General features: G+C 43.6%; 1 protein-coding gene across 2 annotated transcripts in view; it reads left to right on the forward strand.

Annotated features, from left to right (window-relative positions):
• Window positions 1-915: 915 nt before the first annotated feature.
• PIK3R4 (phosphoinositide-3-kinase regulatory subunit 4) overlaps window positions 916-18,874 on the forward strand; it is a 73,342-nt gene continuing 55,383 nt past the window's right edge. The window contains exons 1-7 of one of the 2 annotated variants that reach the window (XM_069088402.1): window positions 916-1,089; window positions 1,802-1,941; window positions 3,972-4,746; window positions 7,276-7,409; window positions 8,467-9,049; window positions 11,967-12,101; window positions 15,658-15,879. In XM_069088402.1, the coding sequence (XP_068944503.1) occupies window positions 4,011-4,746; window positions 7,276-7,409; window positions 8,467-9,049; window positions 11,967-12,101; window positions 15,658-15,879 (1,810 nt within the window). In that variant the 5' untranslated portion in view covers window positions 916-1,089; window positions 1,802-1,941; window positions 3,972-4,010. The remainder of the gene's footprint in view (window positions 1,090-1,801; window positions 1,942-3,971; window positions 4,747-7,275; window positions 7,410-8,466; window positions 9,050-11,966; window positions 12,102-15,657; window positions 15,880-18,874) is intronic. The other variant, XM_069088403.1, reaches the window with a different exon arrangement.

An 18,874-nucleotide genomic window follows, 5' to 3' on the forward strand; every position in this document is an offset into this window, starting at 1 on the left:
CTCATTTATCTCCCTCCCCACCAGCCCCTGTGCAATCATTTGCTAAAACTTATCTTTCTTTCTCCACATCTTTCTCATCTCTCTCTTTCTCTCTACTCAGACATCCACCATCTCAACTGAGGCAGCTAAGAGGTACAGGGGAAAGCATGCTGGACTTGAGATCAGGTAGACCTGAATTCAAATCCTGTCTCAGACACTTTACTAGCTAGAGACACCCTGGGTAAATCACTTAACCGCTATCTGCCTCAGTTTCCTCATCTGTAAGATGGGGATAATAACATACCTCATAGGGTTATTGTGAGGCTCAAAGCTGTCAGTGATTTTTCAAACTAAGGTGAAAGTTCAATCATCTCTTCCCTCCCCGCTTCTCAATAAACCCCAGAGGATCCCTGTTACCTCCAGGATTAAATTCTTCTGCTTGGAGTCTCAAGCTCCCTCACAACGCGACCCTAACCTCTCTCTCCAGCTTTTCACATATTACCCTCCTTCATGACCCTTCGGTCCAGGCTGACTGCCTGGCACTCCGCCTGCCCCCTGACTGTACAGCCTGCCTCTCAGAAGGCCTGGCTGCCTCTGGGTACCGCCTTCTAAGAAGGTTTCCCTGGCATCCCCCTCCCCCACGCCCCATGATCCCCCGAGGTGCTAGCGCCCTTCTCCCCTAATACTACTTTGGATCTATTTCATATCTACCTGTTAATGTAAATGTTGTCTCAACAGGTTGGAATGTAAGCTCCTTGAGGGCAGGGATTGTTTCCCTTTAGTCCCCGTAAAGCCGGCTCAGGAGTCACTTCATAAAGTCGGCTGCTTGATGCATGGTCCAGGAGTCTAGTTTTTCTAAACTCTCAGCGTCTTCCGCCTTCCTCGTCTCCTAGCAACCGAGGCACCTCGGAGCACTTCCGCCTTTCCCTTACGTCACTTCCGCAGCGTCCCGGAAGTGAGGGCCGACCGGTCGGTTTCCCCGCGGGCTGCGGGTCCTGGCCCAGCCGCTGGGGAACCGGGGGTGGGAGGTGCCGGGGCGTCCGTGGGCCGGACCCCGCGAGTGTCCGTCCGTCCATCCCGCCGCCCGGGGCTCCGGCCGCACGCAGCGAGGTGGGCTTGGTGGAGGCCGGTCCGGGGGCGAGATGGGGCGGGTGGGCTGGGCCGGGCCAGGGGCGATGGTCCCTCTGTCCCCCTCCCCAACTCCCTCCTCCCGGAGTGAAAGGCTCCTCTCGCTCTAGACAGTCCCTCCCCCAGGCCTCCCCCTCGGGGCTGGTCCTACCCCCCCTCCCCAGGACGAGTTCTTACTCCTGGCCCCGCCCCCGCTTCTCCTCTCCCCTGGGGCTGCTTCCTTCTTCCCGCCTCAGCCCCCCAGGCCTGCTTTCCCCTCCGCTCTCTAAGATTTCTTTCCTGCCGCCCCTCCAGGGCTGCCCCCTCTCACCCTGTTCTTCCCCTCCCCTCATCTCCGGTCCTGGAAGATGGTCTGCCTCCGGGGTGGGGAGCCTATGGCCTTCTAGGGCCTCAGGGGCGGCCCTTGGAGTCCAGGTTTTACCGAACAGATGCTCTTGGGGGCCGCCCCTGAGTCCCCCACCCCTGCCTCCCGTCCTGGATTCCGCAGCCTCTCAATTTCCTGAGAATCCGATGGTTTTTCTCCGCTCTTCACCACTGGGAAGTTTAGCTCATTTGAGAACCTGCGACTTGTTTTTGTTTTCTTTCCCTTTTTTTGGTGGTGGTGGGGAAACAGCCAAGTCAGCCACAGCAGAGGCTGGCAGCAGCCGTTGGCACTCTGGTTTATTAGTTTCCTTTTTTGCTCTAACTTTAACAGCTTTGGCCAGGATTCCTCCCTGCCTCTCCCTTCCCTCCCTACAGTGGAATGGAAGTCTCATGACCTTTTACAGGGGCCGTATGGTCTGCAAAGCACTTCACAAAGCTTATCTCATTTGACCCTCACACCCGCCCTGTGAGGTAGGTATTGCAGCTACTATTTTCCCCCATTTTATGGTTGAAGGAGATGAGACTTGGGTCAGGCTGGTCATCAAGCTTTGACTGTTCTTCCTTTGTGTCTGGGACTGTGCTGAACACAGGGGATACAAAGAGAGGCAAAGACAGACCCTGCTCTCTAGGAGCTCACAGTCTAATGGAGGAGATAACAGGCACGCCCCTGTGTACAAGCTGCATACAGGATAACTACAGAAAAACCCATCAACAGAGGCAGGGAACTGAGATGAAGAGGGTTGGGAAAGGCCCCTTTTAGAAAGTGGTGTTTTAGCTGGGCCTTGAAGGACACCAGGGAAGCCAGGAGGGAGATCATTCCAGGCATCAGGGCAGCTGGTGAGAATGCACAGACTGGGAGATGAAGTCTTTTGTGAGGAAGAGTGAGGAGACCAGTGTCATTGGACTGCAGAGGGGCTTTAAGAAGACTGGAAGCCTAGGAATGGCCAGGTTATTAAGGGCTTTGAATTGCAAAGAGAGGATTTTGTATTTAATCCTGGAGTCATTAAGCATTTACTAATCACCTACTAAGTGTCAGGCACTGTGCCAAGCGCTGGGGATGCAAAAAATGGCAAAAGACCGCTCTCAGAGAGCTCACAGCCTGATGGGGAACCAGCATCTGCACATCTATGTAAACGAGAGTCAGGACAAATTGGAGATAATCCTGGAGATAATGGGAAGCCTCTGGAACTGATTGAATGGTGGTGCTGGGATTGTGTGGCATAGTCACACCTGTACTTTAAGAAGATCGTGATGTTTGACAGATCAGTGCAGGATGGGCTGGAGTTGGGAGAGATTTATGGCAGAGAACAACCAGCAGATTATAGCATAGGTGAGAGGGGGCACGTGAGAAATGTCACAAAGGTGAAATCACCAGGACCTGGCCACATAGATGTAGGCAGGGAGTCATGGGTGACCTCCAAGGTGTGACCCCAGATGACAGTGTCGCTGGTGGTGTCTTTGGCAGTAATAGGGAAGTTTGGAGAATGGGGGAGGTTATGGAGGAGGATAATGAGTTCAGCCCTGGACAGTGGAGTTTAAGATGTCAGTGGGACATTCATTTCCAGACATTGGCTGTGTCTTAGCTCTGAGGTCCAGTTGTTGCTGATTTAATTGGCTACCACTGACTGTTAAGTGTTAGAATTCAGGTGTTGTGAATCCAAATCCAGCACATTTCCTACTACACCAAGTAGCTCAAGCTCTGTAGTTAGGTCTAGGACAGGGGTGGGGTACCTTCGGCCTCAAGGCCACATGTGACCTTCTTGGTCCTTGGGTTTGGCCTTTTGATCGAGTCCAAGTTTTACAGAACAAATCCTTTCATCAAGGGGATTTGTTCTGTGAAGTTCGGATTCAGTCAAAAGACCACACTTGACCTAGGGGGCCACATGTGGCCTTGAGGCTACAGGTTCCCCCCACCCCTGGTCGAGGATTATAGATGTAGTGCTAGAAGAAAACCAAACCCTTCATTTGTACAGATGAAGAAACTGAGAGTGGAAGTGCTTTACCCATGGTCATATAGGCATTTAGTGAATTGAAACCAGCTTTTCTCACTGTACTGTGCAAAGATGGCTAGCCTTGTTTTGTCCTGCCTTTGTGGCAGTTCAACTGACTGTATAAAATGAGAAAGAAAGTATTTTGTGTTTTTCTTTTTTCCCCCTCCCCTCTAGGGTAGGGTGATGCTTATTTTATGCATGGCCACAGAACTGAGCTTATGTTAGATGCTAAGTAAATATTTTTTGAACTGAGTTTTTTTAGATCAAGAAATACAAACTCTTAACATTTTCAGCTTACTACTTACATGGTACATTTCTCTTTATTTTCCCAGATGGCTAGATCTTAGTGATGGACTATTTTCAAGTAAGAGCATCCTGAATATAGAAAATAATGAGGTTCTACCAATCTCAGTTAAAGCGTTTATTCGTATCTCCTAAGAAGGAGGGAGGGAACATGAAGGAAGGTGATTGTCTCCTGGGCCATCTTTTTCATCTGTTTTTTTTTTGTAGGTATCATATCTTCACGATATTGGCAGAGATTCTTTCATTATGGGAAACCAGCTGGCTGGCATTGCCCCCTCCCAGATCCTTTCTGTGGACAGCTATTTTTCAGACATCCATGATTTTGAATATGACAAAAGTCTTGGTAGTACTCGGTTTTTTAAAGTTGCTCGAGCCAAGCACAGAGAAGGTTTGGTGGTGGTGAAGGTCTTTGCAATTCAGGATCCAACATTACCTTTAACTAGCTACAAACAGGAACTGGAAGAGCTGAAAATACGGCTTAATTCAGCCCAGAACTGTCTGCCATTCCAGAGGGCCACAGAAAAAACATCCGAAAAAGCGGCTCTGCTCTTCAGGCAGTACGTCCGAGACAACCTCTATGATCGCATCAGTACCCGTCCATTCTTAAATAATATTGAAAAGCGGTGGATTGCTTTCCAGATCTTGACTGCTGTGGACCAAGCTCACAAATCTGGGGTCCGTCATGGCGACATCAAAACTGAAAATATCATGGTAACCAGTTGGAATTGGGTTCTTCTAACAGACTTTGCCAGTTTTAAGCCTACTTATCTTCCAGAAGACAACCCTGCTGATTTCAACTATTTCTTTGACACATCACGGAGGAGAACTTGTTACATAGCTCCTGAGCGCTTTGTCGATGGTGGCATGTTTGCCACTGAGTTAGAGGGCATGAAAGATCCTTCAACCCCCTTGGTGGACTTGACGAACAGCAACCAGAGGACAAGAGGGGAGCTGAAGCGTGCAATGGACATCTTTTCGGCAGGTATATTTGAGTTACTGAAGTGTGCTGAGGGAAGCTCCTTCCCCTCCATTGCAACGAGTTGCATTGCTTTAATTGGTTAGATCTTGACAAATTAATTTATTGGCATGACAGTTCTTTTTAATAGATGCCACTGACATCAATGGCTTGTATTTCTATGGCACTTTAAGGTTTGCCATGAGCTTTACATGAGTTATTTCATTGATCCTTACAACAACCCTGGGAGGTACTACTGTCCCCATTTTATAAGTGAGAAAACTGAGACAAAGAGAAGTTAAGGCACTTCAAGGGTCACACAGTTAGTAAATATCTGAGGCAGGATTTGAACTCAGGTCTTTTTGCACTCGATGCAGTTAGGCGAAGTCTCTATATTTTTGCCAAAAGCACGCTATGTTCCAGACATACCGTGAATGGAGTATTGGTTGTTTTAGACAAAAATGTCCATATTTGTGCATTTCGTCATAATTTCTTTTAAGTTTTTCCATAAATTTACATATTACGTATGAGTTTAATCGACTTCAGCTCTTTAGCCTAAAAAAGTTGAAGGCAATTTTAAACAAGTTAGGAAATTTATGATTAAAGATTATAGTGCAGGGGGCAGCTAGTTGGCTCAGTGATTAGAGCACTGGCCCTGGAGTCAAGAGGACCTGAGTTCAAATGTGGCCTCAGACACTTGAAACTTAGTAGCTTTGTGACCATGGGCAAGTCATTCAAAAGCCAATTCCCTTGCCTTCCCCCCTCAAAAAATTGGTGAGAATTCATCCATAATCAGAAGATTATAGTGCATTTGTGTACCCCACAAATGTATTTGTAGAGCTCATGCCCACAACTCCTTTTTGCAACTGGGTATAGAATGATTTAAATGCTGTTATTCTGGATTCTTCTTATGCTTGGTGCAGCCCACTCTTCTGTCTCTGAGAGTGCCACCAACGGATATTTGGGAAGGATGGCCACGATCATATTCACTTCATAAGTTTGTCTATCTTGTGATAACATTTTGGTTTTTCTGAATCTCCTGTAGATTTCTGACCAGTGTTATTTATGTAAGTTATTATGTGAGGCTATTTAGAGTTTTTAGTCTTTCTCATTTCTCTCACTTCTTGGGGGAGATGTAGAGGCATATTGCCTTGTTGTAGACATCATACCTTTCAGAATTCTTTCCAGAACTAATCATTTTTAATCTTTGAGAGGTGCTTCCTCACACTAGTATTCCATCACTTCGTAGACTTCCTTTTGTAGACAGGATTTCATAGTCGCCTCCTTTCCTCGGCTTCCATCTTTTTTCACTCTGAGTGGGCCTGTGTCACACAGCGTTTCTTCCCTCCTCCTGAAAGAGATCAGTACTTTGCATGGTTTGGATATGGCCTCTCTAAATATTTCAGCATTCTGGAATATGACTGCCATTTTTCTAGGTTGTCAGTCCATTTGAGTGGCTCCTATCTACTGATTTGAGGAATGTATTTGTATTTTCCTGATTCTCATCCAAGACACACATGTCCCAACTTCGTGAGTGGCTGGCAATCCTGAAACAGTGTAGAAACCCTGATAGATACCATTAAAAAAATATAAATTCTTTCCCCAAACTTCTCCCTTTGCATACACCAAAACTCCCCAACAAATCACTCCCTTAAAACCTCCACTATGTAGATGGGACCAAAACACTTGTGGGCTTCCATTCTGTGAATGATGGTCTTCACATAGGGGCTGCCTCTGCCACTAGGTAGACGTGAAAGGCCTTTTTATAAGCCTGTGTGAGTGCATTTTGTAATTGAGGGAACTGTCCTTGCCTGCTTGGGAACATGGTGTCACTTTGCCATTCTGGGGTTATTGAGTCTTGGACTAGTTTGAGGAGAGCAGCATATGCTACCTTATCAGCAGTCCTTTCTTGATGGAAGGTCTCTTGTGACACAGCTATATTTATTAGCTTCAGACAGTTTTTTTTTTTAACATAACAGTGAGAAAACAGTTTTCTTAGACTCTTGTCTCCCTCCTTGCAGTGGGAGAAAGGATTGTAAAGGACCTTAGATCATTTTATCCACTGTTATTTTGTAAATGAACAAATTGCCTAGTTCAGTGAATTAGTATTTATACAGGGACTAATGTGTACCAGAATTGGGTTCTAAACTCAGGTTCTCTGGCTCCAAATGTAAGGTTCTTTTCACTGTACTACACTCACTGCCTGTGGACCTGTGAAAGTCAGATTTCTCCCCATTTGATCAACATTGTACGATTTGGACCTTGGGACAATCACAGACCCTCTTGCAGCTTCAGTCTAATCATCTGTAAAATGGGGACAATAATACCCATAGTACCTATCTGTGTCTTTTTGTGGCCCTGAAATAGAATAATGGATGTAAGATTCCATCTTTGTAAACCCCAGCTCTTATTATTATCAGTAGTAAATCATTTTAATTACTTTGTATCTGAGTTCTAGGAATTTGTTGAAATGTTTACTCTGAATGGATAAAATGTGTTGGATTTAGTTTCTCTTGTATCTCCTTTGCTGTAGAGGTTACATCTTATGTTTTACAGGTTGTGTGATAGCTGAACTATTTACCGAAGGGGTCCCACTGTTCGACTTGTCCCAGCTTTTGGCATATAGAAATGGACATTTTTTCCCTGAGCAAGTGCTAAATAAAATTGAAGACCGCAGCATCAGAGAATTGGTAAGTGTGGTTAGCTTGGAAGTGGAAAAGTCTGTGGTAAGTATGATGTAGAGAGACATCTTAACCTAGTCATCAGACATCTGGCACTGACATTGCTCTGGAACGGTCTACACCTGCAATTGGGTGGAAAAAGCCTCTGAGCCCATTGAAAGCAGCTCTGGCGTTTACTGTGTGGAAGCCAGCTGGAGCCTTCTCCCTCCATCTTAGACCCAAAACCTGTTGGACTGAATTTCTCATATAATACTCATTTACTTTTATTTCCTTGGTATCCTTCAGTTCTTTCCTAGGTTACAGTCAGTGGGGAAAGGGAGAGGAGAAATGTAGGAAATGAGGCACAAACACAGCTGCCACCCCTTGTTACTTAGTCTTAAGACTAGCGGAGAATGGAGATAGTCATGAGAAGATACCAATTACAGGATACAGTATCTCCCCATTCTGGGACCATCAGTACCTAAAAGACCCTGGAGTCCAGCACTTTCCAGTGGGCTGAAGAGACAGAGCCACTAACAGGATCATGGCCTCGGGGATTTAGTCAGTAGATAGGTCATTACTTCGTTCAGCCTGGGAAATGATACTAACTGTAGTGGCATGCATTTATATGACGCCTACTTTTGCCAGGTGCTTTACAAATATTGGCTGATTTGACTCCCATACAACCTGAGAGAGAGGTGCTGGTGTACTCCCCATTTTCATCTTGCTGTGTTTTTGACCTCCCGGTCATCTGTTGGTGGTCCAGGGATCCAGGTGGCAATTGGGATGATTCCTTTGTTATTGATATATATTGATCAGTGTGCTGTCCAGCGCACAGCTTTCCATCCAGGACTCCAGGTCACTGTGATGTCCCTCACATTGTTCTCTGGTCCTGTGCTGTGCTCCAGGCCTCTTGGTGTGGGCAGGGGGACGTTAGCTTAGACTTCCCCCAGCTGCCACTTTGTTTTGAGGATACTCTGTTATGAATTTCCATCACAAAGTTGCTTATATTCTTTTTCGTCTTAGTTTTATTAGGATTTCTAACCTTGTGTCTCCATTCCCTTTGATTCATTCATGCTCGGTGCAGGTGACCCAGATGATCCACTGTGAGCCTGATAAACGTTTAGAGGCCGAAGATTACTTAAAGCAACAGCGTGGTAATGCCTTCCCTGAAATATTTTACACGTTCCTCCAGCCTTACATGGCCCAGTTTGCCAAGGAGACGTTCCTCTCTGCTGATGAGCGTATCCTGGTCATTAGGAAGGATTTGGATAACATCGTCCACAATCTCTGTGGTCACGACCGAACAGAGAAGGCTGAGGGCGAGACGAAGGAGAATGGGCTGGTGATTCTAGTGTCTGTCATAACGTCCTGTCTCCAGACCCTAAAGTCCTGTGATTCCAAGCTGGCTGCTTTGGAGCTTATCCTCCACTTGGCCCCAAGGTTAAGTGTGGAGATTCTTCTGGATCGTATCACCCCGTATCTTTTGCACTTTAGCAATGACTCTGTGCCCAGGGTGAGGGCAGAAGCTGTGAGGACACTCACCAAGGTTCTGGCTCTTGTCAGAGAGGTGCCCCGCAACGATATCAATATCTATCCCGAGTACATTTTGCCAGGAATAGCGCATTTGGCTCAAGATGAGGCAACTATTGTCAGGCTTGCTTATGCTGGTAAGAGTTTATCCTCTGATTAATGATTTCATAGGCATTTTTGTAAGTTTAAGTTAGGGACTGTCACTTTTACAGAAGTCTCTTCAATTTTAGTGGGAATTTAATTTTGAGATATAACACTAAGGTCATCTATACTGAAAAGGAGATTTGTGATTGTTATTTTGGTTACAGCTCTAATGACTTCTACGTCTTCATACTCTTGACATTTTTCAGAGTAGACAGTGATGATTCCATAGAACAGATTCTTATAATTTTGTAGGGATCGCAAATGAAAACCTGACAGCTGGATTTGAGTAACTTGGAATGAGAATCAATGGCTTCCCTGCCCAGTAACATTTTACTCTAGTGCATCAGAATGTGCATTAGAGGTGAGCCAGTGAGGCCCTTTTCATGGAGTGTCCACCTCAGCAGGTCCTGCCAAACTGGGAGGCTTTGACCATGTGGACCTCTGGGTGAGGATGGGCCTAGCAAAGTTTGGAGAAGCGCATCACCAGGGTGGCCTCACAGTGATGAGTTTATTATTCATAGCAATTCGACATAGACCATCTCCTGGGTGGCAGAGGGGTTGGGATGTGTCCTAGAGGGGGAAGGTCCACCCCATGGAATCACGAGTCTTTGGAGTTTTGAAGTATAGAACCCTTGGACCTTGTATCTGGGGGTTCTCTGTGTTCTTACTAGAGTAACTGACCTTGCCTAAGGTTTGAGCTCTTGGACACAGTTTCTTTTTCCTGATGATGAGTAAATGTACTTTGTCAATTTCCTGGCTTCTGTGGAGGTTCACTTACCCCCACCTTGACTTGAATGATTAACTGTTCATCTCACCCTAAAATCGGGCTCACATGAATGCTGGAAACATTCATTTCAGCATGAAGGATTTTTTAGCAATACAAAACGAATCATATATGTCTGTATGGTAATTTGGTGGACAAAAGGGAGCGTGTTAAATCATCTGGTGTGTACACAATAAGTGTGGTATTGTCATTGTTTGAAAGGTATTTGCCAGTAGGAGTTGTGCTGGTTACATATTGTTGCCACTACGTGAGATTTTGGGGCATGTCCCCCAAGAAGAGCTTTTTAAGGCTTTTTCTGACTGATGATGGTGAGTTGACCACCTGTAACTGCTGCCGGATAGCAGTGTTCCTTTCTGTGTGTGAAACCCAGCGGACACTAGTTTGGGGTGAATGGCATTAGGACCTAAATAAGAACCCCAGAAATACCAACTACTCTTACGTATTTGTATAATATAGGATTAGTTGAAGTGGATAAGCTGATTTACTTATCAGATAGAAGTAGGTAAACCAAACAGTACCAAGTAGAGCAAAAACCAATCCCCCAAGGTCAGTGTCAAGGACATCTGGCCACAATTAGGAGACCAAAGAAACAGAACAAGTCGGATGATTCCAGTGTGAGGAGCTGGCACTGCTGACCATATGGCATTGGCCCCAAGAAGACCATGGGGGTTCCTTCCCTCTGCCCTCCCTGCTCCCCAGGCCTGCTGACTGTGGAGCAGCTTCACAACTTGGGAGGATTCAGGGGAAAAAGCATTCCAGGTTTTAATCATGTCATTAGTGCTTCATCCTATTACATAGCATTGATACTCATTATAACCTTCGCTGTTAACGCAAACATATGCAGTGTATTCAGTCTCTGCTGCTTACTAAGTCATGGAAATGTGTAGGACTTTTTAGTCTTAATCAGAAAGCTAAAATGTGGGTGCTGAACTTCATGTGAGCCTGGGAATCTCCAGTGAGCCCTGTCAGGTGTTGGATGAGGTGAGAGACAAGTAAGGTATAAACTGCTAATTTAGTAATACCATCCTTAATAATCTAGTGACTTTCTGTTTATTCAAGATACTATTTGTCAAGTAAGTCCATGCAAAGAGAATGCTCTTAGGCAAGAAAAAGCATTACTTTTATCTAGTATCATTAGGTAGCTGGTTTTGAGAGAATATGACTTTGGGTGAAAAGCCATGATAAGGGGCAGCTATTTCCCATGTTGTTGTTTGTCCTTTGTTCTCAAAGAGCACCATGACATCAGGGATTTGAGGCCATGACATGTAAGTGAATTGGATTTTAAGTGAGGAAGGGCTGTACAGAATCACCAGCCTCATTTTCTTCAAAGCCATCTGAGTCCAGTGGTCAGATCCACCTGGCAGTGGTATCATAAATGGGAGAGACTCACTTGGGCACCTCTGTCCAGATGATCTAAAACTAAGTGCTGACATTCATGGTGCTGGAGTGGGTGGGGCTGAGCTGGTACACTAACAGGTCTGTGGGTAGGAGAACTGACAATCCCAGGCTTTATTTAGCATCGGGACCTCTGACATATCGAGTCTGTGAAATGATGTGGGCATAGATAAGGATCAGAGAATACCATGATTGCTGGGAGGAGAGATAAGCAGAGGGACTGGCTTCTTAGCTAAGATCTAACCAGAACTGGCAGTACCCCTTGGAGAGTCTGGGAAGAAACTTAACAAGCCTGCTGAAGAATAGATTGGGATCCGAGGCTTTGCTGCCCTGCACAGAGGGCCTGGTTGATGGCCCTGATGAGGAGCAGAGCAGACTTTAGGCTGGCACTCAGTATGATGTGTTAAGGTAAGCTTTATCAATAGCATTATTTGTGGTAGCTTTTTCGGAGTATGTGCATGTAGTAGTTGGGCATAGGGTAAGAGGGGATACTGCATTCTAAGGTTCATAGCTTTGAAAATAACTAAATTGTGATTATGAGGTTAGTAATTAGAAGTTTGACTCAGTTATTTTGATAATGTAATGCATTACAAAAGTCAAACATTTTTCTTAGTTATAAGATTTAGGATTTTTTGGAGGGGGGATAGAGTAGTACAGAATGAAAAGTATTTAGATGTAAGATAATATTAATAAGGATTATTGTTTCCTCATTGTCTTTCTTCATCTTATAGAAAACATAGCATTGCTGGCAGAAACAGCTCTGAGATTCCTGGAGTTGGTACAGCTGAAAAATCTCAATATGGAAAATGACCCAAATAGTGAAGAATTAGATGAAGTTACACACCCCAGTGAAAATTATGACACAGGTAACATGGCTTTCACTTTCTCATTGCCTTTCCTCTAGGAGTGATTCAGTAATGGAAGATTCTGTGTGTTCCGGGCCAACCAGCTCAGGCCTGACCCTGATGAGGAAAGTTAGAAGCCAAGCTGGGCAGTGAACACACTCTCCTTTGCTCTGTAACCAGTTAAAACTGTGACCAAGCTTGACCATGCTCAGATTCTGATTTTTATGTATTTGACATATGTATGTATATTTATATATTTGATATATGTATGTACACAGACACATACACAGATATACATATTTTCCCCTCCATGGAAATTTTAATTGCATCAGCATTTCTGTCATCTTTAAACCTGCATGGGTTAACAGTAGCTGAGAAATCCTAACTTCGGTCCCCTTATCTAATTTTATTGTGATGGTCTTAAATTGTAAATAGTGAAGCCTTCCTCTTATGGCTTCTCTGGAAACTTCCTTTTCAGAATTGGTCTGTTCTCTCTGTGCAGTAGCTACAGTAAGGCTCCCTGTGGTCCAGGACCCTGCTTTTTCCTCCTATCACCCATCACAGCACTTAGTAAAGTGTCATGAGTAGAGTAGACTCTCCAAATATTGAATGGGTGAAAGGATTCAGAACACGCAAGGAAACAGAAGCTTCTAGGCTGTGGAGCTTGAAAGGTCTTTAGAGATCATCTGATTCTAATCCCTCATTTCACAGATGGGGAAACTGAGGCCCCAGGGAGGTTAAATGATGAACACAAGGCCACACAGACAGTACACAGAGCCACCAGTTAATGACCAGAAGCAGTCGTTGTGACTCCCGGTCCAGTGATCTCTGGACTAGACTGAGGGGCTAGATGAATAATAGAGTCCTGAATTGTGTGATTGCATAAGGCTTTTTTTATAAGACAATTGTGGAATTGCTATTATTTTGGGAATAAATTAAAGACTCTAGGTAGAAAATCAATAAATTAGCAGCATATATGAAGTGTTATGTGCCAAACACAGTGCTGGGTCCTGAGAATACAAAGGATGAGACAGTTCACCCTTCTGATGGAACTTACATTCTATTGAGGGTGACATATGTATATATGTATATATGGAGGAAATATATACAGAACGTGCTATCATATATATATATGTATATATGCTATCCCCTACAATGGTTGGGAGAAAGAGCTGTGGCAATGAGGGATGGGATCAGGAAAGGCTTTAAGTAGAAGGGAGGGTGTAAGCTGGGTGTGGAAGGAAGAGGAATTCTGTGAAGCAGAACTGAAGAGAGCGGTTCCAACCATGAGGGACAGAAAGCATGGTGACACAGAAATAGAGAGAGAGAATGTGTGTGTGTGTGTGCGCACACGTGAGTGTGTCTGTGTGAGTGTATGTCTCTCTCTGTGTATGTGTACAAGTGTAGCAGAAAAGATTTGTTGGGGTCGGGTTGTGAAGGGCTTTAGACACTAAATGGAGGAGTTTAAATGCATTTGATTCCAGAGGCCATGGGTATTCACTAGAATTGATTGAGAAGGGCATAGCATGGTGAGATGTACACTTCACACAAATCACTTTGGCTGCAAGATGGAGGATAGATTGAATTGTGGAGGGACTTGAGGCAGAAAGAACAATTAAAAAGTGATTGCAGTAGTCTGGGCAAGAGGAATTGAAAGCCCAGACTAACGTGGTAGTGGTCTGAGTGGGGGGGGGTGTCCTGGGGGTAGGAGTGGTGAGATTTGGTCATTGTTTTAATGGGTAGAGAGCACTTAAGAGGCAGAGAGATGAGGATGATGAAAGATCGCTAACCTGGGTAACTGCAGAGGTGCACAAGAGGGCTGGGTTTGGAAAGAAAGAGAATGAGTTCTATTTTAAGCATGTTGCTTGGAGAAGTCCCTGGGACATCTAGTGTGAAATGTCTGATTGGCAGCTAGTGATGCAGAGTGAAAGCTCAGCAGAGAAATTGGGGGGGTGGATGTCCAGATCTGTGAATTATCTATGTAGAGATGATTTAAGTCCATAGGAGCTGATGGAGGTCATAGAGAAGGAAGAGGGCCTAGGACAAAGTTTTAGGGAATACCCAGAGTTACGGGGCATGAAATGGAGGCTAAACTGGTAATGGAAAGGTCAAAGAGAACCAGGAAAGAGTAGAGAGAGATCTGGAGAGCAGAGAATATCTCTAGGAGAAGAGAGGGGTCCTCAGTGTCAAATGCAGTACACAGGGCTCATAAAAAACTGTTGGATTTGGCAGTGAAGAAATGATTGTTGAGTGATGAGGTCAGAATCCTGGTTGCAAAGAGTTGAGGAGTGAGTGAAAGAGGAGGAAGTGAAGGCGAGCATAGGCAGCTTTTTCTAGGAATGGCTGAGAATTGAGGAGTGATATAGAATGACAGCTTGAGGAGATAGTGTGATCCAATGAGGTTTTTTAAGAATGGGGAAGACTTGGGCACTGTGTGAAAGCAGTTGGGAGGAATTAGTCAATATCGAGAAGTTGATTGTAATAGCTAAAGTTGGGATGATTGAAGGTGCAATCTGCTGGAGAAGTCGTGGGAGAATAGGATTGATTGCACATGTCAAAGGGTTGGCCTTGGCAAGGAGAAGGTCAGAGACTGGGGAAAGGCGGAGGGAGGAAGAAATGATGTCGGGGGTTTGAGATGAAGAGTGTGGGCATCTTGAATGTCCAGTAAAGGGACCACATCTTCAGCTGAGAGAAGGGGAAGGAGGCAGGGAGTTGGGGGGGACATGAGTAGGGAAAAGAAGGTTTTGATTAGCATTTGTGAGGAATGAGAAAGTTAATCCCCAGCTTGGAGGCTGAAGTACACATTGAGGGGAGGCTGATGATATTTCCTCCCTGGACATGGGGTTTGGTTTGTCCTGAACTTACCATGTACAAGTGGCCCTGCTATCCTCTTCCAGGCTGATGGGTAGAAGGGGAGTAGGGGGTCATGGTGTTGATGGTCCCCTTGGATGGCAGAGGTTCTGGTTGGTGGCTACGCCTGCATCTGGGTTTAATCCTGGCCTGCCTAGTGCAGGCAACCCTGCTGTCTTCTTTTGGGGTGTTGTGAAATACTAGACCCTCTCTTCCTATGACAGGAGGCCTAAGAATTAGGCCAAGATTGCATTACCATTGCTGCCTTAGTCTCCTCTAGGGTTCCTGCCTCTTTTGAGATGTGTGTTGAATCAACTCATACTGGGACTAGGCTGTTTTTTTTTTAATTGAACTCAAACATCAAATTATTCCCCAAATTAGCCAATATTTCATTAATTTCCTTATTGAATTAACTTATGGAAATATCCTTACCTGTGTTTTCTTTATGTTTCTTGATTCTTATAGATGGACTTTTGTCAGTTGGAGGGATAATGATTATGTTTGCAGCATTTGTTAATTAGGATATTTTTTCATTTACTTTTTGAGGCAAAACAAGATTGCATTTCTGCCAACTCAGAGCTTGGGATTCTGAGAAACATTTGTTATCAGAAGTCAGTTGGGGACCCAGCTGCTAGCAGTATTGTAGTTTAATGTACTCTTCTGAGGTAGTAAGAGGGAAGGTTTTTATGATCCCACAAATACTGACTCCTTTTTAATGTCTTTGCAGAACTCCAGGCTTTACATGAAATGGTTCAGCAGAAAGTTGTCACCTTACTGAGCGACCCAGAGAACATTGTGAAGCAAACCCTAATGGAAAATGGAATTACACGTTTATGTGTATTTTTTGGACGTCAGAAGGCCAATGATGTCTTATTGTCCCACATGATCACTTTCCTGAATGATAAGAATGATTGGCATCTCCGTGGTGCTTTTTTTGACAGCATTGTTGGTAGGTTTTTTACTTTACTTTTCTAATTCATCTTTAAAATGTAATTTAATCTGTAATATTGTAGGATCACTATTTTAGAACTGGAAGGGACCTTAGAAACCATCTGATTTTGGAGATGAGGAAACAGGCCAAGAGAGCTTACATAGCTTGCCCAAGGTCATCCAGCTGCTTAGTGGCAGAGCCAGGATTTACACTTGGATAAGAGTTCTGGCTCCCTGGCCAGTGGCAGCTTCTTAAGATGGGGTAATGCCAGTCTGGAATCTTTTACCATCATACCTGAGGTCTGTGTGCTCACGTGGACATTTTCATCCATGTAATTCGTATTTTAAATATGTTATAATAATATATTTTAAAAACTATTTAGGGGCAACTAGGTGGTGCAGTGAATAGAGCACCAGCCCTGTACTCAAGGAGGACCTAAGTTCAAATGTGGCCTCAGACACTTAACACAAAACTAGCCATGTGACCTTGGGCAAGTCCCTTAACCCCAACTACCCTATCTTCCCCCCTCAAAAAAAACCTGTTTAGAGGAGCATTGTGGTTTTTAAGAATCAGGGTTCCAGAGAGTCTCAGGAGACTTTCAGGGCTTCTTATTCTAGGGTCCTGGGACTTGATAACTGTTCAGTATAGTTGGTTTCCTTTGCAATCTTGTGTACTTTATTTTGTATTTGAAAACTTGATTTTAAGAAGAGGCCTCCTTGGCTTCAGCAGCCTGCCCTAGTGGCCCATGACACAGACACAGGACCAGCCACTTTGTGCTAGATCCTTAACCAATGGAATTTGCTTCTAGGGAAACACTTTCACTTGTAATTCTGCTTTTGGATAGTTGTGATTATTAAGGAGTTTTCCCTTAAGCCATGCCTAAGTCTCCCTTTCAACTTCTACCCATTGTTTCCAGCTCTGGCCTCTGGAACTGTCCCTCTACCATGAGACCTCCAGATAGGGAAGGCAACTATCTTCCTGTTTTTTCCAGTATTTGCATCACTCCACCCTTAGAATTGTGACTTAGTGAGCAGTTATTTTTCCCCTTCACAGTAGTTATGGGTATCAGGAAAACTATTGCTGAAATGATGAGTTGGAGGCATTTAGGGTTACCTTGGTCTTTGTGCCTAATCATTGAAAAGAGCACATGTGCCTTTTGAATCTGAGTATTAAGGTTTGGATTAACCTGTGTCAGAATTCCAGAAATGCAGTTGTCAGATTTCTCTGCACACCCAGTTACTAGCAGAGAAGTCAGGAAGGACGTTGTTTCTCTATTAGCCAGCTATGGTTGATAAAGCCTCCTGTATGATTTTTTTCTGCTGGATTAGGCTTCTCTGGTCCTGATTGCCCTCTGTGCTACTTAGTATCATGTATCTGTAGCCGTTCATTTTTTAAAAAAATTATACACACACACACACACACACATATATTACTAGTAACATAAAAAAAATTTAACATTCATTTAAAAAAAATTTGATTTCTAGATTCTCTCCTTTTCCCTCCCCCCCCGAGAAAAAGTAAGCAAATTGATATAGATTTTACATGTGCAATCACACAAAGACATTTCCGTATTAATCATTTTGTGAAAGAAGAGAGACCAAAGAAATCCACAAAAAAAAAGAAAGAAAAATAGTATGCTTTGATCTACATTCAGACTCCATTAGTTCTTTCTCTGGAGGTGGATAGCATTTTTCATCATGAGTCCTTAGAATTTGAATTGGATCATTGTATTATTGAGAATAACTAAGTCATTCACAGGTGATCATCATATAGCATTGCCGTTACTGGGTATAATGTGGTTCTGCTCACTTTACTTTGTATCAGAAATCTTTTCCAGGTTTTTATGAAATCATCCTCCTTGTCATTTCTTATAGCACAATAGTGTTCCATTACCATCATATACCCAACTTGTTCAGCCATTACCCACTTGATGGCCATCTCCTCAATTTCCAGGTCTTTACCACCACAAAAAAAGAACTATTATACATTTTTTGTGTGTGTGTATAAATAGGTCCTTTCCCCCTTTTTTGTATCTCTTTGGAATACAGATCTGGTAGTGGTATGGCTGGATCAAAGGGTATGCTACGGTATTATAGCCCTTGGGATGTAGTTCCAAATTGATCTCCAGAAAGGTTGTATCAGTTTACAACTCTACCAATAGTGCATTAGTGTCCCAATTTTCCCACATCCCCTCCAAAATTTAACATTTTCCTATTCTGTCATATTAGCTAATCTGATAGGTGTGAGGTGGTACCTTAGAGTTGTTTTAATTTGCATTTCTCTAATCAATAATGATTTAGAGCATTTTTTCATATGATTATAGATAGCTTTGATTTCTTCCTCTGAAAACTGCCTATTCATGTCCTTTGACCATTTGTCAATCGGGGAATGACTTGTACTTTTATAAATTTGACTAATTTCTTTATATATTTGAGATGTGAGGCCTTTATCAGAGACACTTGCTATAAAAATTTTATCCCAGCTTTCTGCTTTCCTTCTAACCTTGGTTGTTTTGGTTTTGTTTGTATAGAACTTTAATATGATCAAAATTATGTATTTTGCGTCTTGTAATGCTATCTTGTTTGATTATAAATTCTTTCTTTTTCCATAGATTTGACAAGTAAACTATTCCTTGCTCTCCTAATTTGTTTATGGTATCACCCTTTATGTTTAAATCATGTACCCATTTTGACCATATCTTGGTATACAGTGTAAAGATGATGGTCTATCCCTAGTTTCTGCCATAGTTTTCTACTTTACCCAGCAGTTTTTGTCAGATGATGAGTTCTTGTCCCCAAAACTTGAATCTTTGGGCTTATCAGACACTATATTGTTATGATCATTTACTACTATGTATTGTGTACCTCATTTATTCCACTGATCTGCCACTATTTCATAGCCAGTACCAGATTGATAGTACAGTTTGAGATCTGGTATGGCTAGGCCACCTTTATCCCCCCCCCTTTTTTTCTCATTAATTCCTTTTATATTCTTGACTTTTTGTTCTTCTAGA

The sequence above is a fragment of the Petaurus breviceps genome, unplaced genomic scaffold, assembly GCF_028583685.1.
Source record: "Petaurus breviceps papuanus isolate PSGF00001 unplaced genomic scaffold, PetGlider_PUasm1.0 185, whole genome shotgun sequence".
Lineage (NCBI taxonomy): Eukaryota > Metazoa > Chordata > Mammalia > Diprotodontia > Petauridae > Petaurus > Petaurus breviceps.